Source organism: Fusarium solani (genome assembly GCF_023522795.1).
Source record: "Fusarium solani strain SB1 chromosome Unknown bctg00000002, whole genome shotgun sequence".
Lineage (NCBI taxonomy): Eukaryota > Fungi > Ascomycota > Sordariomycetes > Hypocreales > Nectriaceae > Fusarium > Fusarium solani.
In genome coordinates, this window is record NW_027072155.1 from 2,066,954 (window position 1) to 2,090,911 (window position 23,958).

A 23,958-nucleotide genomic window follows, 5' to 3' on the forward strand; every position below is an offset into this window, starting at 1 on the left:
CAGGTGATGCTATCGCCATGTTTAGGGCCCGTCATTGCTGAGACTAGGTAGTGAATTGGTGAGGAGCAAAGCCAGGGGTTGGTTGGTTTCTATTATGGAAGAGAAAATCACATCCTCGATATCATGTTTAGGGTTGATTCCAACGTTGGGTCTGGTTCTGAAATGATGTACGAGGAATGAAGAGATGACGGCGAGCTTACAGTCAATTGGGACTCATTGCAAATGAAAGACCTACGGATTCGATAAACTCATCATCATTTAAAGCCACAATAACGTGAAAATAACCTAGCATTACACGCACCGAAGAGCCTCACATACTCATAATTCCATTTATGCTCTTTATGACTAGGCACACAGCGCAACTTACCCGGGAGCCCAAGGAATGCCTACTAGGTGACATTTCTTTCCTCTGCCTGAGAGTCGAGGGGTACAATCATCAATATCCCATCAGCAGCAGAAGAAAAGAGTCGGAAAATTTTATCTTGCAAATCCAATTCTTCAAGGATCTTTCGCCGCTTGACACGGCCGGGATATGGGCGGTGGTGGGGCTTGCGATCTTGGGGTAGACTCTTGAGGTCATTGATAATTGGATTGATCTATGAGCTAGGGAAATGCCAGAGCGCAGCAATGTAGTCGATAACTTGGAAAATAATCACTTAAATCAGGATCCAGGGACATTTTGATTACAAACAACTCTTGTCATGAACAAGGTCTTGCTCTTGGTTGCTGTCAAACGTCTCTCGACATTGCCTAATTGGGGTTACCAACTTCAGAATCTCAACCACCAAAAAACGCCACTAGTCGCCGGTATTGTTTGCACCTTCACTTACCTTGCTCAACCCGCCATGACAACACGTACACTACGAAAGCGGGCGGCCGCGAGTACCACAGAAAAAGTAGTGCCCAAACGACAGAAGACCAAGGTCGTTGGCCCGCCCGACGACGAAGCAGAGGAGTTGCCACACAATCTGGGCCCTGTCCGTCCATTCCGAAGGAACCACCAAGAGGATGCCACGTCAACAAAGGTCGCGGATGGGATAGTCGAACACGTCAAACTTGAGAACGGTCCCCCGGAGTCCAAACCACTCGTGGAGCCAACGGTCAAGCCGGAGCCCACAGATGGAGAAGTGGTGACTCGAAGATCATTGCGACCGAGGCGATCCGCTGCCAAGTCCTCGTATTTTGAGTCTGACGATGACCTCGACACAAAGAAGCCCACCAAGAGACCAAGCAAGCAATCAGCCGTGAAGAGGGAGGTAAAAGATGAATATGAGGATGCCGAGGCTACACCAGAGATTCCAGCTCGAAAGCCTGTCAAAAAGACCAAGGATAATCCCTATGGACTCACACCTGGCATCACCCCCTTTCCCGAATGGACAGCTCCTTCAGCAGGAGAGTGCGAAGAAGTCTATCGCAGACTTGCTTCTATTCATGGCGAAGCTAAGGCACCCGACAAGATACCGGCGCCGTCATTGGAGGTATCAGGGTGTGGAGAGGTTCCTTCAGTTCTCGATGCTCTGATCCGGACCCGCCTCAGCGCAAACACTTCCAATCGAAACTCGAGTGCCGCCTTCAGAGGGCTAGTGAGCACTTTTGGCACTGTCGATGAAGGGATTGGTAAAGGGAGCGTTGACTGGAATAAGGTCAGAACAGCTCCCTTGACAACCATTGTCGAAGCGATCAAAACAGGTGGTTTGGCGCAGGTCAAGGGAAAAGACATCAAAGCAATATTAGAGTTGGTTCATGAGGAGAATGTGAAGCGACGAGATGCTTTCATTCAGGAGAAGAAGTCAGGCAAGATATCCGGGGTTGTCAAGGCTGATGGCAAGACCCAGGGTCAAAAGGACCTAGAGATCTTGAAGACGGAACAGGATATCCTCTCACTGGATCACATTCACGGAATGCACCCCGATGAAGCGATGCAGACATTGACCAAGTTTCCCGGTATCGGCGTCAAGACAGCATCCTGTGTCATCCTGTTCTGTCTCCAGCAGCCCAGCTTTGCCGTCGACACACACGTCCACCGGCTTACCGGGTGGCTGAAATGGATGCCGCCCAAAGCCACGCGGGACCAGACGTTTAGCCATCTGGAAGTGCGAATACCGAATCATCTCAAGTACGGGCTGCATAAGCTCTTTGTTCAGCATGGGCGAAGCTGCATACGGTGCAGAGCTAACACGAGTGAGGGGAGTGAGGAGTGGAACAATGAAGAGTGCCCTCTGGAAGGACTCGTTGAGAGAACGGGGAAGAGACAACACGCAGCGGCAAAGAAGAAACAGATCAAGGACGAGGATAGTGACTGATATCCGATCTAGGCCTGTATATATGTACGATAGATGTGAAAATTAAGTTTTAGATCCTGTGCTAGACAAGTGAAAGTGATTGTGAATAACGCCAGGTCTAAGCCACAGGGAAGCCAAACGAGTGTTGCGAGTCAGCATGAAGAAGGTTGATAGAAATGTTTGTAAAACTGTCCTCGAAAATGTTAAGAAGGAATTAGCCTACTACGTAACAAGACATGAGCATTGATTCGAGTTTCGATACAATGGCATCAGGATTGTTGAGATAACTGTAGGTTGTTGGTGATTCACTTGCACTTGGCCGAACATCAACCGCTCCCCAGCGACGGCTGCCCCACTCATTTCATTAAAACCCCTGCAAGAACGCGGCTCCAAGGCGCGTCAGAGCCAAGGCAAGGCGGTCCGGAGCTTCAACCTGACTACATTTATTTTCAAAGCCTGTTCTCGGAGCACATCCATTGCAGGCTGACTGCCTGCTGCAGAAGAAAGACTTTTGGTAGGGCCTCATTGTGTTCATGTTTTATCTATTTGCGTATCTAACCCCGCTAGATTCGTTCCTTCCTTCCAACTGCCGCTGCTGCTGCCGTGTTGCGGCCTTGATGATCTTTAGTCCTCAGGGCGAAAAGTGACCCAGCAACCACCAACCTACCTCCCTGATAAATTCCACCTTCAACATCATCAATCAACCTTTCCACCTACAACATCCTCTCGCCTTCGATCGTTACCTCGGCTTTGCCCCCTTTCTTTCCTTCTTTCATCAACCGATCCGTGCCTCCGCCCGCATCGAGACGTCGCCGCCTACCGCACCTCCCGAGATCCTCGATGATCCAACCTTGTTGTCGACATCAGTCCGATACCCCACTTTGGCCGCGAAATCGAGAGATGCGTTTACCCAGACACGTCGCACAATATGGACATACATGAGGAGCTCAGTCAGTGGTACGAGAAGATCCAAAAGTTCCCCAAGGAGTGCCATCTGCTTTGCCCCCGAATCAGCGACGATGACTACGAGAACTACAAACTCCTCGACGATCCCGACTCGACCATATCACAAGATGAGAAGAAGAGTCGCATTGAGGAGGGGAACGAGCGTCTCAAAGTCACATACTGGAACTGCTTGATCTTTGCCTTTGACAAGCAGAGCCAGGGGAAATGGGGAGACGAACTTGCCGACAGACTCAATCACATCCTCAAGTATTGCCCCGAATGCGTCTTCAACTGGCACATGAAGCGCAAGGATGTTCTCCAGCAATTCCAGGAGTAAGTTTACCTCTGCGCCAAGGCATGGCAGATTTCCTTGTTAACAATTTCAGACGATGGAACGAAGAAGTTGTCACCGAGATTAGGGAAATGCTCGAGAACATAGACATCGCTCGTATCGATAAAAACCTCGTATGGGCCAAAGAGTTTATTGAGAGGATTGTGAACACCACCGGTGCTGCATTCAAGAAGTCGCAGCTTGGAGAGCACTTGACCGAGGTTCACATTTCCGTCTATGAAGCTCTATGCTGCATGCCGTACATGGCACAGCCAGACCGACGGGCGACATTTCAATTTGTCTTTCAGCGCTTGCAGGGCAAGAGTGGCCTCAAGCTCGGAACGAAGGACCCTTTACCAGGAATGACATACTTCATTTTTGACCAAAGAAACCAAGATCGCCGCAAGTGGGCAACACAGAACTTTCAGAACCTTGACAGCAACGCCATGTCCTTGGAGCAGTTCGACTGGGCTGTCAGCGGAGGACTCAGTTGGGCCATTGACGACATCAGCCGAAAGGACGCCCAGGCGCCAGAAGCGTGGCCCGAGATTGAGCAATTCTGGCAAGGGTTCAACGAAATTCTCAGAACACTCACTGCCGATGTCATACTTCAACGTCTCCGAAGCCTTGAGCTAAAACCAGGAAGTTTCAACATCTACGACCTGCTCTTCAGCCATATTCAATCCTGCCCTGCAGAGGGTGTCCTGGTTATAACAATCATCGTCTTGACCGGCTTTCTCAAGAAGGCGCCGACAGCCTTCTGGGACGTAATTGGTGACGCAAGACCCAATGTGATTGCAGATCTGCTCTTCGCGAGCCCAGTCTACAAGAACTTGCTTCGCCAGTCTCTGGAAGATTGCTGGACTGGATTCGACACAAATTCCTCTCTTGTGCCGTTTCCCACCTCCTGGGTTGACCCCTGGCTGCAATCGCTTAATCGAGATAGAAGGTATGATGCCTGTGAGGTCTTGATGCATACCCTCTTTGAGTCGCTGGCCAAGGATCAGTCAATTGGAGAGCCGGGCAGGGCCGCTTGCATACGCGCTGGTTTTGATGCCTTGCAATTCACTATGACGACCTTCCTCGACCAGGACACCAAGATCGGTGCTGGAACTACGCACCTCTACGCCAGTGCTGCATTCAATCTGGTCATGAAGTACAAGGATCTTATATTGAGAAATCTGCGTGCTCCTGGCCCAGACCGGGAGGGCTGGCAGACTTTCCAAGTGGCCAACGCAGCCAAGAAGGTCATGTCAACTGCCATGAAGCTGGACATGAAGATCTTTGCAGAGGAGTACATTGCCTGCCTTGAAGGAAAGCAGCTCCAGTCCGCAGTCACAAGAGACTCCAAGGTTTTCTGGCAAGGCGTCGTCGAAATGTTTGATCTGTCATCCGAGCAAATCGATCTAGCAAGAGACATTGTACTCTCTCTCGAACCCTTGATTGGTGTCGAACAAGTGAGAGCGCTAAAGAGCGATACCAACTTGGGAGAGTCTAGCAAACAGTTCAATAAGGCTCTTACCGGAACCGTGGAGGTTCTTGGGAACCTCCTTGGACGAGTTTCTGAACTCGACGCCACGGATCTCAACACGCTGTTTAACGACCGCCATGCTTTCCAGGGCACTATCGGCCTCTCCACTCACGGAGAGTCGGATCTCGCCGAGGCAGCTTCTGAACTGCTGAAAAGCTGGACTGGGGAGCTGTCCCGAAGCAGCGCCTTCGAGCAAATGTCGCAGCTGCATCCTGATCAAACCCTTTCGTCCATAGTGTGGGCATTGGAGCGGATCCTGAAGCCCCCGAATCCTTGGGGTCCTATCAGGCCTATTCTCAACATGAGTCGAGATATCCTCCGTGGTTTGACAGACCCTATCTCTGGTGTCCTCCGAGTCAAGACTCTTGAGCCAATGTCGGCAGCAAAGGTTCTACGTTGGTGGAGCGAGCAATGGCGGTTCGTGTCGACTGCCTGCAGGAACATCGAAGGCTGGTCTCGATACATTCAGAACGCCACCATGACAGAGTTCTGCAGAGAAATCATGGAGCTTGCTGAAGCTCTTGTCGCAGAAGACGGTCTCATCACTTCCGCCATTTCCAAAGCCCTAGGCAAGAGTGAGCAGGATACCATGTCCCAGATCCTTGTGCCAGCAAAACAGCACTTTGGCGGCATGGAAAACATGATCCGACTTAAAGATAGGTGGCTCGTCGACGTCACAGTCCGAGTCCTGTGCAAGATTCTCACCCGTCTTCGAGAGAACGGCCATGAGATCAACCCGGCCTCCCGTAAGCTGATTACTGATGCTTGTCTACCGACCAGCGTACCTGGCAAATATGTTAGAACCACAAACATGACAGATCAACAGCGGGCCGAGCTTTTGCAGGCCCTGGGGCAGACTGATGAAGAGGTTCAGATTTACCAACTGGGCATAGTGGAACAGTCGGCACAGAAAACCAAGGACAAGGTCAAGAAACAGAGCAGGCTTGATGCTTGGTCGAAGTCGGGTACTTCGTCCACAGGAACAATTACCACACCGTCCTCCAGATCAAACCGGGACGATGTGCTTGAGCTTAGTAGCTCTATCGACAGTCCTATTCTTAAGCAGCTTGAGGCACAACAAGCCAAGGCAAAGGCAAAGGCCATGCTCAAGGTCAAGCCCAAGCCCAAGGGACCTGATCTCAAGGCTATCTCTGCACTGAAGGAAAGCAGACAGAGAGCAAAGGCCGAAAAGATGAAGCGTGATGCAGAGGCTATCGCGCGAGCCAAGGCCCTTCGAGGGGAGATTGTCCCCGGTGAGGGTTCTGGTCTGCTTGGCCTTGGTCTTAGCGGCAAGGATCATGGAAGAAGCGACATCATGGTTAATAGCTCGGATGAGGAGTCAGAAGAAGAGGATGAGTCTGATGCTGACAACGAGCTCGCGGCTCTCAGCACTGGAGGCCAGAAGACTCTTGATGAGGCTGAGAAGCGTCGTCTGCAGGCGCTCCGTGACAAACTCCGTAAGCCCGTCAAGAAGGTAAGGCAGCAAAGATCTGTCAAGGAGATGAGAGCTCGGTTGATTCCTCCCATGGATCGACTGCATAACACCATCCTGGCCTGGGACATCTTCCACACAGGCAATGACCCACCCAACGGTCCAAAAGCATCTGAGGTTGCGACCAAGTACTCCAACCCTAGATCATACCAGGATACATTCTTCCCGTTGCTGGCATCCGAAGCCTGGCGCTCCTTTGTCACTTCCAAGGACGAGATAACGGCTCAACCCTTTGGCATGAAGATTGCTAGTCGTGCAAGTGTCGATAGCTATCTGGAGGCGACATTCACCATGCCCGTCGTCCAGAACAAGGATCGGGGTGTGTCGGAAGGCGACATTCTACTCGTATCTGAGGCAGAGAATCCCCTGACCGAGCAGACCGCTCGACACTGTCTAGCCAGGGTTCATCGCATCACATACAAGAAGGAGATGATCGAGGTCACTTACCGGGTGGCCTCTCGCAACAACCCCATGACACAGGTCCTGACCCCCAACGTTAGTGTGTATGGCGTCAAGATCACAAACATGACCACTATCGAGCGAGAGTACGCTGCGTTGGAGAGTTTGCAGTACTATGACCTGATGGACGAGATCCTGAACGCCGAACCATCTCCTATTCTTCGCTATGGCGAGGAAAAGGTGTCCAGCTGCATGGACAACTTCTCCCTGAACCACGGACAAGCTATGGCTGTTCTTGGTGCCCATGATAATGACGGTTTTACACTGATCCAGGGGTGAGTTCTTGTGATTTCTATAGAAGTAGATAACACTAACATTGTCAGTCCTCCTGGAACTGGAAAGACCAAGACCATCGTGGCCATGGTTGGCACCCTTCTCTCGGAGCAGCTCAGCCAAATGAACAACACGGGCGTTCCCGTGGGCGTGCCCCTACGACCGAACGGGGCACCTGCCGCCAACAACCAAGCTCGTTCTAAGAAGCTTCTTGTGTGCGCTCCCAGTAACGCCGCCGTGGACGAGTTGGTGCTGCGATTGAAATCTGGCGTCAAGACGATCTCGGGCAAGACTCGCAACATCAATGTCATTCGACTTGGCAGAAGTGATGCCATCAATGCTGCTGTGAAAGACGTTACCCTCGATGAACTCGTCAAGGCCCGCTTGGAAGGTGACGGCACCAAGGACAAGGCCAAGGCTGACCGCGACAAGCTTCATGAAGATGCTGGCAAGATCAAGGAGGAACTCTCGCTCCTACGACCTCGCCTCGAGGCATCAAGAGACGGGGATGATCGAGGCCTCTACAATAGGCTCTCTCGAGAATTCGAGGAGCTCAAACGACGCCAGATGTCGATCGGCAAGCAGATTGACGCGGACAAGAGTAGTGGCAACTCGGTTGCTCGAGAGATGGAGTTGCGCCGACGCCAGGTCCAACAGGAGATCCTCAACTCTGCCCAGGTCCTCTGCGCTACTCTGAGTGGAAGTGGTCACGAGATGTTCCGAAACCTCGATGTCGAGTTCGAGACGGTCATTATCGATGAAGCTGCCCAGTGCGTGGAGCTGAGTGCTCTAATCCCCCTCAAATATGGATGCTGCAAGTGTATCCTCGTCGGAGATCCCAAGCAGCTCCCACCTACAGTCCTTTCACAGTCGGCAGCCAAGTTCGGATACGACCAGAGTCTGTTCGTTCGAATGCAGCAGAACCACCCCAAGTCTGTGCATCTGCTTGATATGCAGTACCGTATGCATCCCGAGATCAGCATGTTCCCTAGTCGCGAGTTTTACGAAGGGCAACTCGCGGATGGTCAGAACATGCATGAGCTTCGACAGCAGCCATGGCACAAGAGCGCGCTGTTTGGCCCTTACCGCTTCTTTGATGTCCAGGGTGTTCAAGAACGGGGCCACAGAGGCCAGTCCCTGGTCAACACCAAGGAGTTGGACGTTGCCATGCAGCTGTACGACCGATTCAGCAAAGAGTATCAACAGTGTGACTTGACTGGCAAGATTGGTATCATCACTCCCTACAAGGCACAACTCTATGAGCTTCGCAACCGGTTCCGGTCACGGTACGGTGAGGCGATCACAAACATCATCGAGTTCAACACGACCGATGCTTTCCAAGGTCGAGAGTGCGAGATTATTATCTTCTCGTGTGTCCGAGCCAGCTCAACTGGAGGTATCGGTTTCATGACTGACATCCGACGTATGAACGTCGGTCTTACACGTGCCAAGTCGTCACTTTGGATTCTGGGTGACTCTCGAGCACTTGTACAAGGCGAGTTCTGGCGGAAGCTTATCGAGGATGCCCAGGCACGAGATCGATACACCAAGGGCGATATCTTGAACATGTTCCGAAGACCTCTCGAGAAGGCCAAGCCAGGCGCTTACTTACCTCCGCCTCCCCAAACCGGGGCTGGTTCTTCCGTGCCACAGAAGGCTCAGGATAGCGACCTTGTCATGCGTGATGCCCCCTCGAGAACGTCCTCACTTCCTTCATCACGCTCAAACTCGCCAATCGTGACAGCAGCACAGCAACCTCCCCCGGCGCCACTCATTCCAGGCCTCGGTGGAATTGAAAGAACTGAAGTCGTCCCACGCTCCGGTGGGCCTCCAGTCATTCACACATCATCGGCGGGTAAGCCTCAAGGGGAAACAAAGAAACGGTCGCACGATGGACCAGAGCCCCATCAACCCGTGACAAAGAGAGTATGTCAACCAACGCCGCCAAAAGTGGTCCGCACACCCGATCAATCTAACACCCGCACAGATAGCGAGCGACAAAGCACGAGGCGGAGGGCTCCTGGGCAAGTTTGGTCAAAGACCACATCGACCACCCAAGCCTCCAACAGACCCCTCGGCTATGTCAGTCATGGGATTGACGCCTCCAGAACGGCCGCCTCCGATGGCGCCAACTGGTCCTTCGATACCAACCGGCCCCAAGATACCAACGGGGCCGAGGATTCCGACGGGACCCTCGAATCCGACGACGACATCGAGTGGATCGACGTCCTACCAGGGACAGGACGACAGTAAGAAGGTATGTCAGTTGCTTCGATTGATTGAGTATTTCACTGACCGTTTGCAGCAGCCGATTCGGCCACCTCTGCCGCAACCTGGGCCCCGAAAGAAGGGCAAGCCAAGCCTCTTTGTTCCCAAGAGACGGTAAAGGGTTAGATAGATGGACCACATTTTGTACTATATGCATACGGGATACTTGGCATGCTGCATTCAAAGGCGTTGAGGGCATATGGGGCATTTTAGGAGAGGCATAACTGTAGAAGACAATGCGAGATGGGTGATTCACCGTTGGGGCTACGCAGGAACACCGAGAGGTTGGATCTCGGATATGGGTGGATGGATGGCTTGCAGCTTTTAGCAAAAGAAAATTGGCGGCGCGAGGATACTTGCGTGCGAGCCATGAGAGTCTCATGCAAGGGGGAACTAGGATGCTCATCTCGGGCAATTGTTAATGGGGGCGTGGTCGGGACATATCTCGACCAGTCTCGAGGCCCAAGGTGAGACTTGAGCAACATTCGACTTGCTCTTTACGGCCGGGTCTGGCTAGAATCAAGCAGAACAATGCTTGACCGTTATCTCCATCTGTTCAACATTGGATGCACGTCCAGACTCGGGAGCGTGATGTTTGGTGTGTGTCACGTGACATAACTGTGTTGACGGGGTCCGACTTGGGTGGTAACCAACCTGGCAATTTGACATGCCACTGAGGGTATCCTTAGCGAATGCTCATTAAGATATCTTCATTTTACTGTGAAATGGTAATTTTAGAACAAGAAAAACATCCAAGCTGGAATAGAGGCTTAACAAAGTGAGCTCTAACCATTCTCTAATCCTTAGACCAAAGGTATAAGGCGTGAATATGCACAGAGTTGGTGTTTCAAAACACTCTTCCCAAAAACATCATCACGGACCGGAGAATTGTCAAGTCGTCCAAACTCTATTCCGCAAATTGAAACACGAACGCGCCGGCGAATGAGGCGATTTTGTTTGCCCATGGGCAGACTTTCTCGCTAAAAGGAAGGATCCGGTAGTTGGGGTGCGAGGTAGGGTCCTGGTCCATCCAGGGCGCGATGTAATGAAAGCGAGCAGGGGTCTTCTATCACAGGTACGGTACAGGGACAAGGGGCTCCTTCAATATCGGCATCAACCTGGCAACAACCCGTCGTTCACCGGGCGCAAGCGGGGAGAGGAAGAGCGAGTCTCACGGCATATGCCAGCAAGCAAAGCAGGCTCCGACGATCTCAACTGTTTACGACATGCGCTGAAGAGTCCAGCTCAGATGCCAAGACGCAACATGGAAGGCCTGAAAAGAAAGAGAGTTGATCACCCAACATCACAAGCCGAAACAATCGAGAGCCCTGGCTGGCAAAACCTGGCTTTGGTCAGGGCACTAACGGTGCTCTGCAGGGCAGATCAGCGGTGGCGCTCGGAAGGGCCTCTGGCCGTGGAGCATTTGCGCCTGGGGGACCTTGGGCCGGGGTGTGGGCTGAGGAGCACAGCTGGAGATTGGACCGAGCTTGATGTGCCTGACGCGTGCGGCGTTCCTGAAAAGAGCCTCGGGCAAGCTGAAAGGAGGAGAGTTGGTTGTGCTTTGGTTGGGGTGAGAAGCACTCGTTGGTGGGATAGGTGAGAGAATGTCATCCCGTCCAACCATCAGGGAGGTTGGGGGAACACAGAGCACAAAGACGGCACACAATGTGACGACAGACAACTGAGCTGCTGCGAGCACTGACGATGGGATGGGTGGCCCTGGATCTCGACGGGGACTGAGCTCCAACCAAGGCGCGACCCTCTCGTCCTCTCGTCTACGATCCGGGATCCCTGTCCACTTCCACTTCCGGGGACCCTCTCGGACCCTCAATGCGCTGGACGCGGCTTTGCTTTTTATTGTTCCTTCGTTTCTTTTTCTCGCAGGGAGGTTGGACTGCGAGGACTTGATGTGCGTGGGCGGATATGCTGCCACTGCCACAGCTGCAGGCAGAGAGGAGGGGAGCAAGAGGAAAAAGAAAGCGAGCTAGCCACGGGGCTGGAAATGAGATCTCCAGTATCAAATCTGAGAGTTGAATGAGAGAGAGACGACCGAACGATGGGGTACCCGCCGCGCGGCGTCGATCTTTTGTGGTCACCAGGTTAGAGCGACAACCCGATGGGCTGGATACGTGCTGTCGTCAGAGTCGCAATTACGGCTGCGGCACCATGACTTGTGGCTAGCTCAGGGCCATTTCCCAGCGTTTCTACCGGCCTCCGTCAACGGGCCCTCCCCCCTTCCGAGCCAAAGGGGACAACGCCGTCCAACTGGTAGCGGCACTTGGCCCCCCCTCTCTTCTCGATCAAGGGTGGCGCTCCTAGGACATGGATGGGGCGGCCAAGCTTGGTGACGGCATGGCACTGAGACCTCACTGACTTAAAAGAGAACCCTGGCTGGGGCTTGCGCAAAAAAAGAGGCTGCTTGGGAGGGAGAGAGGAAGAGAGAGCTCGATCATGAGGCGCCGCCCCCGGGGTCTGTGTCCTTGCAAACCTGATTTCTTCCCTCAACACCAAACTTTCGACACATCACCAACTTACATCCCATCCCACTTGACCTGATCTCGTCTCTCACAGAGCTCAAACCCCGTGGCTGACTTTGATCGTTAGAGAGCTGTTGTACTGTGATACTACTTGCTGCCTCCTGCAACCAGCCGTGTCTCTCTCTTGTCATCCAGTTCCTCCCTCCCGGCCCTTGACGGCCTTCACCCACCGGAGGGAGGAGTACAAAGCATAGCACTACATGCAAAGAGAAAAGCCCCGAGGGGACGGACGGTGACACTGGACGCACAAAGAGGCAAGAAAGAACCGGTGACGAGGTTCACGGGTTTCCGCATACTGACTGAGACAGGGCTTCTTCCTTTCTCCTCTCATGGATGCAAGTGCACCATAGTTGCGCAGAGAAACTAGGACAAGTTTTTTGGGCGAGGCACATAGCTCTTTGGCCGCTGTGCGTGTGTCTCTCGTATTAGTAGTGGCCCGGCATGGCTCAAACTATTGGCGTCAACCGCGAGGTTTCTGTCACGTCGGGCAATGGCGGCAGCTATCCTCCTCGCACAACCGCGTCAGCCTACACCTCGAAGCCTCCTCAGCAGCAGCAGCAGCAGCAATATCAGTCTCAGCCGCAGCTCAGCTCGACAACGCCAGCGGCACGTACCCGGCCAAGGGCAAAGTCAGCCTCCAACCTGCTCACCAGGCCCAGCCAGGACGTTGAATTCCACGACGACACCCTCCTGGATCAGCAAGACCCTGAAGACCAGCAGGATGGGCTTGCGGAGCTGATCGACTTTCTGAGGAACCACGCGCCGCCGTCGGGCAACTTCATGTCCATCCCCGACGACATCAGCGACGAGGACAGGGGCCGTTGGTATAGGCTGCGCAAGCTGGGCAGGAGGAGGAGCAGCAGATCCCTCTCCAAGACGCCCCAGACCATCCGGCTCCCGGACTCTGCAGTCTCGGGCATCACCATAGGCGGGCACCGGCATATCGCCATCTCCATCCCGCTTGACGCCTCACCCTTTGGCCGGACCCCCAGGTCGCAGTATCCCGTCTATCAGCACCGCAGTGTCAAGCCGCTCACATCACGATACACACCCACGAGGGCTGTACTCAACGACAAGGGCGTCGTCACGGTGCTCCGAACTGTCACGGAGGATCGGGAGTCATCCTCAACCAGTCCTGCCTCGTCGCAGAGTCCCGCATCGGTAAATCACCAGAGACCTCAGAGCACCACCCTGGGAAGAGCATACTCCCCCGGCGCTATTAATAGCAGCAGCCACGGAGACACGTCCGAGTACTTTAACGTCTATATCCCAGCGACGCCGCCGAGAGTGTTGTCCCCGGATCAGGTCAAACAGTCCAATGAACAATCTCGGGAGTTTCACGACTACGATCAGTCAACCTCGACGCCAATAAGTTCCAATAGGCGAGACACCCTCCCATCGCGAAACACCAGCATGACAGGCGGTCGCTTTGTGCATCCGGGGACGTCATCTATCGATGCCATGATGTCTCAGCCAACCGCCGCGACTGAAGCTCGTCCAGCTCCTCTCTCATTTAACAGGCCCCCTTCCAAGGAGGGATCTCAGTCACTCTCCAAGAGCATCATTACGACAAGCGAGAACGATCCAATTGTTGCAGAGGCCAAGCCAGTCGAGGCAAAGCCTGTTGCAGCAAAGGAGTCTCGGATACGATCATCAACCAAGAAGACTGAGGAGACTCCAGTGACGGTCATGACTACCAGCCCTCTGGGCAATTCGAGAGAGAAGACCGATAAGCCCAAGAAACAAGTAACAAAGGATGAAAACTCACCTACTCCTTCGGTCAAGTCGACACAGAGTCGCCGTGAAAAGGTCCGGGACAAGAAGCGCAAGGACATGGAGGCGCAACGTATCAAGCGTCAGAGCCAGTTGATCGTTACGACAGAGATCATGCCAGAGAGTGATCAGGACAAGGCAAAAGAGACATCAAACGAGGAGGACACAGAGAAGCCTCCACCAGTACCTGTGAGGTCACCGCAACGACAGAGCATATGTCCCATCATGGTTGTGGCAAACGTCAAGCCATCACCTCCACCATCATCAAGACTTCCTGATGAAGCTCGAGATCAACCTGAACCTGAATCAAAGAAGACGACAGAGCCTTCAAAACCGGAGCCCAAGGCTGTGCCAAAGACACCTTCAAAAGATGCACAGGAGGATCTATCCAGCAGTACTACCTCACCGCCTCATCCCTACGTAGAGGGTTCAAGCAACCCAACTCCTCCCCAGTCGGCACATGGATCACCAGCTCACAAGAAGACGGGGTACGACCGAACTTCGCTCTCACGACGACGAGAGTGGAACGCAGCTCGGGAGCAGGAGCGCAAGGTTCGAGAGGCCAGGGCGATGAGCCCCCGATCAAAAGCAAGGAAGCTGGTCATGACGAAGGAGGAAATCGAGGAGAACAAGGTCCCTACGATGGAGAAGGAGGTTCTACGCCGCTATGAGGCGTACCGCGAGTATCGAATTAGAGAGATGGAGCGAAGAGTCCGTCGACTGGAACGCAACGGTGATGTATGGCTACGAGCACTCGTGCCCGTCCTCGACAACCTAAACCGCACCCTAGCCAACGTCCACGAGGACCAACAACCCCGACGCGCCCAAGGCTGGGTCTCTGACGAGGAGCTACCCCGTCAGCGAAGCCCTCAGGGAAGGCCATCACGACAAACCAGCCGAGGCCGGATGCTGGCTCGACCAGGGGGCACTTCGGAGCGAGAGTTCCTGGAGCAGCTGGTCAGGACAAAGGAGGAGCTGGAGGCAGGAAACGTGAGCGATGACATGAGTGGATTTGACACGATCGAGCCGCTGATGAGGGAGCTAGCTGGACGATCGCGACTGAGCTTCGAGGCCAGGTCGCTCGGCATGGAACAGGACGGGCTGCACGCATTCGCGGTTTGATATTGATATCCAAGGGCAAGGTATTTGTGATGGGAAGGGTTATAGGGGGGTTGGTTTATCTCTTGAGCGTTTGATCTTTTTGGGTTTCTTTTATACTTGGGGCAATGCTTCATGTCGACTTGAGCATTTGTTTCTGCCTCTGCACCAGACAATATTTCCTAGCTAACGGCTGTCATGACAAGTCTAGAGGGTTATTATTATCCTTACCATGTATTCAATCTCTTCACCACATGTATTTTCCTTACTAAATATATACAACAACAAAATCGAGCCTTTGTTTCATGGCAATAACCTCTCTTTTAATCCAAACGCCTCACCCTTGAACGTTTCTCAACTCTATTTTCAATGACACGGTTCAAATCTCAAACGGTTTCTTGTCTTGCCTATTTCGGATTTACGCGCTAACGCATCGATCGGGGGCAGTGGCGGATGCTGTCTGAGATCTGAGTAGATTCCTTGCATGACGTCGATCGTGGGAGTTGAGGGTATACGCATCATCGATGAGGCTGGCTACCTACCCATGGAGATGAGACGCATGTTGAAAAGAAATCCGACATTCCATCGATACCAATTCCAACTCTTCATCAATTATTCTATAGCTTCCCGCAAAAGTAATTGAGCTTCATCATGAGCAAACCCTGGATCTTGGTCTCCCCCTCAACCCGTGGCATAGGCTACGCCCTCACCCGTCACCTCCTCCAAAAGACGTCCCTCCCCATCCTCGCGACAGCTCGCCACCGCCATGACCCTAAGGACGTCAAGGCTTCTCTCCTCGAGGGTCTCCCCAAGAGTGACAGCCTCGCCTCGAGGCTTTCCATCGTTCATGCCGACGTAACGGACGACAAGTCCCTCAGCGAGGCAGCTTCTCAAGCGGCAGATCTGTTTCCTACGGATAAGCATCATCTGCGATTCGCGTGTGCCATTCCCGGCATCTTGAGGCCCGAGAAGAACCCAAGTCAGATCGACGCTGAGGCGAGTCTCGAGCAATTCCGCGTCAACACTGTCGGCCCCCTACTTCTCATAAAGTACTTTGACGCCTTTCTCCCTAAGCGGACGACAGAGCTCGCTCCAAGCCCCGAGAGCGACGAGCTTCGACTCCCTGACCATGCTGTATGGCTTAGCATGGCGGCCCGTGTAGGATCAACAACGGATAACCGTTCAGGAGGATGGTTCTCGTACCGGGCGAGTAAAGCCGGCGTCATCAGCTTGGGTAAAAGCTACGACAACTTCCTGCGAGGTCGAAGCGGTGACAAGGCCATCTCGGTCGCCTATCATCCAGGAACGGTAAAGACGGATCTCAGCAAGGACTTTTGGAACAGCGTGGAGGAAGGCAAGCTATTCAGCCCTGAGTACGCAGCTGAGAAGCTTGTAAGCGTCGCCACGGGGTTGAGTCTGGATCAGAGAGGCAAGTGTTGGGGATGGGAGGGAGAAGAGGTTCCGCCATAGGCGTTGAAGGGTAAAAGACCAAAACACAAACATGACTGATTAAACAAATAATATCTGCTCTGTCGCTGTCCCGAAACCTTCCCAGCCAACATTGGTAGTCATACATGATCTGTATAAGAGACATATCAGACAAGCAAGCAACTCAACTGTCATGCGCCATCCGAGGGGGAAATCCATCAAGGCATGCTTTCATATAGATGAACTGAAACCGTGAAATAAACCACCAACAACGTCTTCTTTTTGTATGTCTATAGTTCCACCTCCTGGAAGGATGCCCCGTCAGGCGTCGGCGCCGTCTTTGCGTTGGCGTCATCGTCAGCCTCATCCTCTACCTTGGCCTTCTTGTCGTCCTTGTCCTCGCTCTTTCGCTCGCTGCTGGCTGGCCGTAAGGCAACCTTGTTCTCCTCCTTGTCCTCGAACCGCACCTTTTGCTCCGCCTGCTGCTCTGCCTTGGCCTTTTGCTCGGGTACGTCGTCGTCTTCGCTACTCGAGCTCTGCGAGTCGCCATTCTTTTGCGCCTGCTCCTCCTTCTTCTCCTCCGGCTTTGCTGACTGCTCGCCGTTTTGCGCTGGTGGTGCGGGGAGATCCTTTTCCTCCTTCTTCTCATTCTTCTCAGGGGGTGGCGGAGGGTGAGGCGAAGGCTCTTCGCTCGGGGGTCCAGGCTTCATGGCGTCGAGGTAGAACTTTGTGACACCGAGGATACGACCAGTCTTCTCACAAGCATCGACCCATTCGGGACGTACGACGGGAATGTTGCTCTCGACAGCCTTCTCCCATTGCTGCCCCCGGCCTTCAGTGGTGACAAAGTGTGTCGTGTCAATGCGGACACCCTCAACAATCTTGGCGCCAATGCGCTCAACCGCCTTGATCAAGTTCTCCTTGGTAGTTCCCGGCAGAATACCCGTTGTGATAGTGATACCGCTCAGATCCGTCATCTTGTGTGTCCTCACGGGCACGCGCTCGCTGATAAAGGTGCCGGCGCTGGTGCGCAGGACCAGGTGGAAGGTGTACTCGGTGTCGACAGCGAGGCCGCTGATCTTGGTGCTGTGCATCTGGAGCGGACGGGGAATGTTACCAGCCTTTTGGCCATTTCGGTAGAGGCTCAGGGACATGAGGTCGGCGGTGGCGAGCTGAATGGGGTCCCATTCGAGGACGACCGAGGTCTGGGTGGCATTGCGGCAGCGGAGGACGGGGGTGACGGGCTCCGAGGCGCCAAACGAGCTGTAGATCTGATCTTGGAGGGCGCGGAATGCGCGGTCGGCGGCGGCTTCCTTGGTCGCGTTCTGCGAGACGTTGATGTCGACGATGCTTCCGGACGAGATGTTGGGGGGAGGAGGATGGAAGGGAACTCGATCTACAGGAACAAAGGCATTGTGTCAGCAGCAGATACAAGTGAAAGAACAGCGATTCGAACTCACCAGACGCTTATCCGGCGTCAGAAGGACGGTAACGCCCGCGTCGACCTTGCCGACGGTGAGGGAGACGAGCATGGTAGCAAAAGTCGCAGCAGGATAAGGGCGAACGGTGATGATGACAGGGAGGGATGGATGGCGATGGGGCACGAGGACGCGGCAGAGATGCACGCTCAGGATGAAACAAGGGTATGCAAGTAGAAGCTGGCCGAGATCCGTCTACTCCCGATCCGTGTGCGCAGAGGCCGTATCGTAAGTGCAAGAGAGGAGGTTGGTGACAGTGTCCAGTGCGATAACGTCGACGTGGAATTAGCTTCACAGTAGCTGCTGAGCTGTTCGTTTGTGGAGGTTGAAGGGTGACGGCTTTTCTGGCGCGCGACAAGACAGCGCCAAGCAGACTGGCTGCCGCTGCCCGCTCCGCGCCAGTAAATTTCGGGGGAGCACGGCCCCCTGAGCCCCTGTAAATTAGCACCCAGATTACCTCGACACTGCCCGCAACCGTCGCGGATCTTGTGAGGCTCTCCCCAGCTGCGTCAGCCCAGAACCGCCCCCTGTCTCTTTGTTCCTTAAATTAGGTAGGTAGGCTGCCGTCCGCGCCCGTTGACATGTTTCGGCCTGGAGCCGACGGGATCGATAAAGATGCCGGGAGATTAACAATGGGAGTTGCAGCACTAGAGGTATGGACTACGTTACCTCCAATTGGCCTGGAACCCAACTCCTATCGACAACGTCTCAATTCTCTCACCCTTCGATCCCCGTGCTCAGCCTCGCATTCCAGAAACTTGGTATTGTTGTAATGTTGGAGAAGGAATGTCCGCAGTGCAAAACGTTGAGTGTCAGAGACATCGTCGCCAGTGAGGAACCCGTCTTTATCCCAGTAGGAGAATTCTTCTCTAGCGATCTGGGCTTGGGCGCCTCAATGGTGCGAAGATGTGTACCCAGGTCCAAAACTGATAGACATTCAACAGGTTCCCCTACAGGGTTTCAATGCGATTTATCTTCCATGTCCTATCCTATCCGTTCCGCAGCCAGCCCCATTGTTATTACTCTAACTGGTGTGCGGGTAGTATACTGAATCTGTTATAACCTACCACCTTTACTTGCTTCTCCTTTGACTACCAGATTGCGCCTGTTTCCCAAGCACCCTGAGGATCATGCTCAGGATGCACCCATCCCAAAGCCCCCGTCTCCTTGTCAACGCCACGGCAGTAACCACCGGGGTGGATGTGGCCGGACTGGGGGGTCATTGGGCACCCAGATAGGCTACCCCATGAAGAACTCACGCCGAGTTGCAGTCAGTCCTCCAGCAGTGAGGGGACCCGGGACAGCAGCTCCTGTTTGACATCGCCTGAGTCCCTGCACCATGAGCCGATAGAGTGCGTAGCGAAACGTGCAGAAGCTTGTCTCCAGCGGCAAAACCCAACAATTCACCGCGCAGTTCTCGTCGCGAATATCCCTCGCCGTTTGTGCTCGGAACTGGAGGATGAGGAGGACTTGGCCGTCCCAGCAGAAGACCTGGGGGCACTGATATTTGTCTGCATATCTGTAATGGACTTAGTGAGACTCCTGCTACATAATGATCCCGCTAGAGGCTATTGTTCACTTACCCACGGAGCTCCCGCGAGAGAACCCTTTGAGGTTCCCCCGGATCACCTCGAATCCATTCATTCGCTTGAATGAGATTCCGCTTCATTTCGCCAATGATGACAGGTGCCCTTTCACCCTGAATATACATGGCATATGTAGAGTCGACACTCTGAGGAACGTTGACATCTCCCGGGGGGTTCGTGTGATCTGTGGGAACAATCGTTGGGTATCTGTGCCAGGCGGCGAGTACCACATCCGATACTTCTGTATGCCACCAATGCTCGATATCAGCCTCGGTCTCGAATCGCCAGTGCCTCGAGTTCGGCGGGTGGCCGACGTCGCTCATCCGCTTTTCCTCATCGTTCATAAGGGGAAGAAATGCAGCATCGAAGTCCGCGTGCGTCATTCCCGTTTCATCAATCGCGGTGTGAAGCCTATACCTTCGGATGGGCGCATATGATTTCGCCCATGTTTTCCCCGTATATGAAGTTATATTGGGATTGGCTATAAAGTTAGAAGGGTGGTCATAAATAAGTGACTGGACTGAACTCATAGTTATGATAGTAACGATGATGGTGATGATGACGATGATAGAAGCCTTTGGATTTACCAATGTAGAGCCTGATAACTATCCAAATCCCCTCAAATAATGGGGTAAACACCCTCTTCCATCCAACCTGGAAGGCTTCTTGCCCAGACCTGCTGCCTGCTCGTTGCCGCCTTCAGCCTGCAGCCTGCAGCGGCCTGTGTCTGTCGTTGGTGGGAAACAATCAAACCAACCAACAGCACCCATGGCGGCTAATGATGATGGAGGCTATCCTGAGGTAACTTGTCTGTTGGTGCTGCGTGCTGGGCTGGCCTGGTGATGACAAGGATAAAAGTGCCGCCGAGGCCTCAGGGGGAATGAAACCGACTTGACCAAAATAAAGTCAAGTCAGCCAACAAGATCTTGATTGCCGTGTCCAGAACTACGTCAAAATGGAAGGTCACTTGCGAGACCAAAAGGCCTGGTGTTCGGACTCGCTCCACAGCCGATGACGGGGATCGAGCTGCCCAAGTTTAAAATCCCTGGTGAACCGGATCGGTATCGCTTGACGGCAGCGGGTGGCCGCAAAGAGCCTACCCCATCATTGCAAACAGTGGTTAGTCGTAGCTGAGGAAGTATTCTCACGATCAACCTTGGGCTCATGTTGTTTTGTACAGCAATTTTGGTTTCGGACGCGTCTGGTTTCCGCCACTGGCCGAGCTGTTGATAGGTATCATCCCAATGTGCTGCGACTGCGCGTGGATCCTTCACCACTCCAGCGATTCATTCACGGTGTGGTGGGTTTCTTCCCTCACCTGGTCCGTTCATTCGTTGAGCGCGTCTTTCCTGAATGGTTTCTTCCGACAAACATTGTCCTCAAGACTGAGAGACAGGGCAAGGAAGAGGAGCACGGAGATGCTGATGAGCTTATGGACACCGAGATCCAAGCCTACAAGCAATTGAAACCCGTGCAAGGCGTCGTGGTGCCCGTTTACTACGGTCAAGTCCGGCGCAACGGTTTCAGGTCGATAATCATCCAAGACGTCGGGGGCGCGTCGTTACGCGAGCCCGCAGGTATGCTCCTGGAATTCGAGGAGCTTGCAAGACTGCTCGAGGAATGTTATGTTGCCATCGCCAGCTTTGGCGTGCGCCTCGAGGACACCCAACTAGGAAACTTCATCCTCGTAGACGGTAGAGTGACGGCCATAGACCTGGAGATGGTGACATTTGGCCAGACTAAAGAACAGTTGAGACACGCCATGTACGTAGCGATAACTGGGTTGTTAGAAACGTACCGAGACCATCGCAAATTCTTGCGAAGGGAGGGCTGGCTAGAGGCAGCGTGAAGAAAGGGATTCAATAAGATGATATAATTCTACAAACTTCACGCCTTCTGTTATTAAAGCTATAAAAGGGGGGCGTCATTGATTCAATGGCACAGCCAATGCACAAGGTATTCATTCATAGACTATTATACAGCCAAACCATCCAACATCATCTCTCATATACTTGCTGCAGCTTTTCTTGCACCTGCAGCCTTGGTTGGTCGTTAGGTACAACCTGGGCATTTCCTTAATCCTTAACAAGAGACATCTCCGTTCTTGGGGGCATAGCCTCACTTCTCCTTAACCATGAGGTCGAAGTTCACTAGCAGCTCATCCATCAACTTTTCACCCTTTGTAAATGATATCCTTAACCAAAACGGTGAGCACGTGCCGGCTTCACCGGCTCCGACTTCTTCCTCCACAGATATTGCTTCCACTCCCTATCGATCGCCTGCGCAACGCCTTGGCCAAATAGGTGAGCCGGAGAGTGTGCCGCCTTCAGCACATCTCCCAGCGTCACTATCACCGTCCCTCGGATCCCAGTGCCAGGGTGTCCCAGCTCCTCCAGCGCACTCGCCAACGCCCAAGTCAACCTCCGCTGCGTGATGCCCTTGACCACCCCGACGAACCCGCCCCGGTTCATGGTGTATATCCAAAGCTGCTCGTCGACCAGTTTCTGCCGGTACTGGGCCATCACAGCTGGTGTTAACGGGTGTTGATGCGGTGTTAGATATTGTAGGTGATATGGGTGAAGTATGTATTCGGGCGAGTACTGCACGCTGCAGCTAAAGTTGTCGGTAATGCGTCGATGTTCCGGGCCAAGCCATATCCTCAGAGCTTTCGAGTTGTTGTATTCTATGCCCGTCTCGTGGAGGAACTGCCACACGTCGGGCGTCGTCCTCAACCTTCCATTGGGCTGGACAAAAAACTTGGCCTGCGCGGGGATATAAAAGTTGGTCTGCGCCTTCGGGTTGTCTAATTGCGGGTTCCTGGCCGGCGGCGGTCCCTCTAGACCTTTTCTTCGGGGTTGGTCTGCATTCTCTGGTGAGGATTTTCGAGGGGCCCTATTTGATGGGCCTCTACTTGATAGATTCGGTTTGCCTGTTCGAGGGGGAGGAGGAGAGGAGGTAGATGTCGAGGATGAAGATGTCGTCGTTGTAGAGTAGGCGCATCGGAGAGAGGTTAGGGACCATGACAGCAGTCTAGGCCCTGATGAAGCTCGAGCTACCGCCATGATGATGAGATGGCAGAGCGGCTTCTGACCATTTTGTGGTCAGAGGATCGTCGAATGCGTTTGCGCCTATGATTGGCGTGCGCAAAGTCAATGCGACAGCGGGCGATGGAGCGAACGGGAAAACGTCGTCGAAGATGAAGTCGCCATCTTCGGAGCCGGCATTGGATGTTCAAGATTCAATTCCCGTAAAAGCCACAGTGGCGGTGCAATAATCCTGCCCCGCCAACAAATCCTAGCCGCCACCGTCAGAGTCACTGTCAATGTTATGCATGATAACGGGGTACCACACTCACAGCAAAGTTCGTGCCCGCAGGAAAAGTATCAGAGGATCAGTCATACGCCACACTTTGACTCATTCTGGGTCTAGTTCTGAATCACAAGCCCACCCGCCGCCCAAACAAAGCCCAACTCCGTCAGTCAGCAACCAAGCCAAAGTCGCCTTGGAAAAATCCACTTTCTCAAACCAACGACACCACAACAACATCATCACCACTTTCCCCAGACCAAACCTCACCTCTCTCTCAATCCAAAGACACAGACCCCAAACTCATCAACATGCCTAAGAACAAGGGAAAGGTACAGTACTCACTCCAACGTCCACTGATTTCCTTCGACGTCGCATCTCTACGCGCAACCGAACCGAGATGCCCCGCCCCCACCATCACCACAAGCCTACCGCGCGTAACAACAGCGAAACCTCATCATTGCTAACATATCTATCTCTGTAGGGCGGCAAGAACCGCAGACGTGGTACCAAGGAGAACGATGACCAGCGCCGAGAGCTCACCTTCAAGGAGGATGGCCAGGAGTACGCCCAGGTCGTGAAGATGCTCGGCAACGGTCGTCTCGAGGCCCTGTGCTTTGACGGCAGCAAGCGTCTCGCCAACGTAAGTGACACAAAGAAAAAAAAAATTGCCCCTCACCCGAAATGACCCGCGTTCAAACGTCACCATCCGCCCAGAACATGTCACCAGCTAACAAAATCCCCCATCTATAGATCCGCGGCAAGATGCGCAAGAAGGTCTGGATCAACCAGGGCGACATTATCCTCCTCTCCCTTCGCGACTTCCAGGACAACAAGGGCGACGTCATCCTCAAGTACACTGCCGACGAGGCCCGTACCCTCAAGTCCTACGGCGAGCTCCCCGAGAACGCAAAGATCAACGAGACCGACTCGTTCGGCCAGGGCGAGGATGGCGAAGCCTACTTCGAGTTCGGTGACGCCGACTCGGAGGAGGAGTCCGACGCCGGCCCCGGCGGCAAGAAGGAGGTCGACATCGACGACATTTAAGAGTCGCCCTTTGTCTCCCCCGTCTCTTTCTCACTCCACCGAGCCCCCGACGTCCCGGTCAAGAATCAGTCGTTCTGTTTCCCCAACCGGCGTCGTTGATACTGTCTTCTCTCTCAAACCCCTG

The 23,958-nt window shown here is 53.6% G+C and overlaps 8 protein-coding genes across 8 annotated transcripts; 6 read left to right on the forward strand and 2 right to left on the reverse strand.

Annotated features, from left to right (window-relative positions):
• Positions 1 to 701: 701 nt before the first annotated feature.
• MRS44_004612 (uncharacterized protein) lies at positions 702 to 2,303 on the forward strand (the record flags this gene model as incomplete). Its single annotated transcript, XM_046270638.2, has 1 exon — positions 702 to 2,303. The coding sequence occupies one exon, from the start codon at positions 702 to 704 to the stop codon at positions 2,301 to 2,303; it is 1,602 nt and encodes a 533-aa protein (XP_046136252.2).
• A 907-nt stretch (positions 2,304 to 3,210) lies between these two features.
• On the forward strand, positions 3,211 to 9,699 carry MRS44_004613 (uncharacterized protein; the record flags this gene model as incomplete). Its single annotated transcript, XM_046280917.2, has 5 exons — positions 3,211 to 3,560; positions 3,614 to 7,315; positions 7,364 to 9,239; positions 9,301 to 9,570; positions 9,619 to 9,699. 5 exons carry the CDS (start codon positions 3,211 to 3,213, stop codon positions 9,697 to 9,699), a joined length of 6,279 nt encoding a protein of 2,092 aa, XP_046136251.2.
• Positions 9,700 to 12,559: 2,860 nt separating this feature from the next.
• Positions 12,560 to 15,013, forward strand: MRS44_004614 (uncharacterized protein; the record flags this gene model as incomplete). Its single annotated transcript, XM_046268852.2, has 1 exon — positions 12,560 to 15,013. The coding sequence occupies one exon, from the start codon at positions 12,560 to 12,562 to the stop codon at positions 15,011 to 15,013; it is 2,454 nt and encodes an 817-aa protein (XP_046136250.1).
• A 627-nt stretch (positions 15,014 to 15,640) lies between these two features.
• Positions 15,641 to 16,459, forward strand: MRS44_004615 (uncharacterized protein; the record flags this gene model as incomplete). Its single annotated transcript, XM_046268851.2, has 1 exon — positions 15,641 to 16,459. The coding sequence occupies one exon, from the start codon at positions 15,641 to 15,643 to the stop codon at positions 16,457 to 16,459; it is 819 nt and encodes a 272-aa protein (XP_046136249.1).
• Positions 16,460 to 16,707: 248 nt separating this feature from the next.
• MRS44_004616 (uncharacterized protein) lies at positions 16,708 to 19,864 on the reverse strand (the record flags this gene model as incomplete). Its single annotated transcript, XM_046268850.2, has 5 exons — positions 16,708 to 17,813; positions 17,874 to 18,090; positions 18,617 to 18,786; positions 19,155 to 19,414; positions 19,479 to 19,864. The coding sequence occupies 5 exons, from the start codon at positions 19,862 to 19,864 to the stop codon at positions 16,708 to 16,710; spliced, it is 2,139 nt and encodes a 712-aa protein (XP_046136247.2).
• Positions 19,865 to 20,492: 628 nt separating this feature from the next.
• Positions 20,493 to 21,330, forward strand: MRS44_004617 (uncharacterized protein; the record flags this gene model as incomplete). Its single annotated transcript, XM_046283208.2, has 2 exons — positions 20,493 to 20,600; positions 20,662 to 21,330. 2 exons carry the CDS (start codon positions 20,493 to 20,495, stop codon positions 21,328 to 21,330), a joined length of 777 nt encoding a protein of 258 aa, XP_046136246.1.
• Positions 21,331 to 21,676: 346 nt separating this feature from the next.
• On the reverse strand, positions 21,677 to 22,543 carry MRS44_004618 (uncharacterized protein; the record flags this gene model as incomplete). The annotated part of the gene is made up of 1 exon (XM_046275601.2): positions 21,677 to 22,543. One exon carries the CDS (start codon positions 22,541 to 22,543, stop codon positions 21,677 to 21,679), a length of 867 nt encoding a protein of 288 aa, XP_046136245.1.
• A 555-nt stretch (positions 22,544 to 23,098) lies between these two features.
• On the forward strand, positions 23,099 to 23,834 carry MRS44_004619 (uncharacterized protein; the record flags this gene model as incomplete). The annotated part of the gene is made up of 3 exons (XM_046275600.2): positions 23,099 to 23,119; positions 23,272 to 23,430; positions 23,541 to 23,834. 3 exons carry the CDS (start codon positions 23,099 to 23,101, stop codon positions 23,832 to 23,834), a joined length of 474 nt encoding a protein of 157 aa, XP_046136244.1.
• Positions 23,835 to 23,958: the final 124 nt, after the last annotated feature.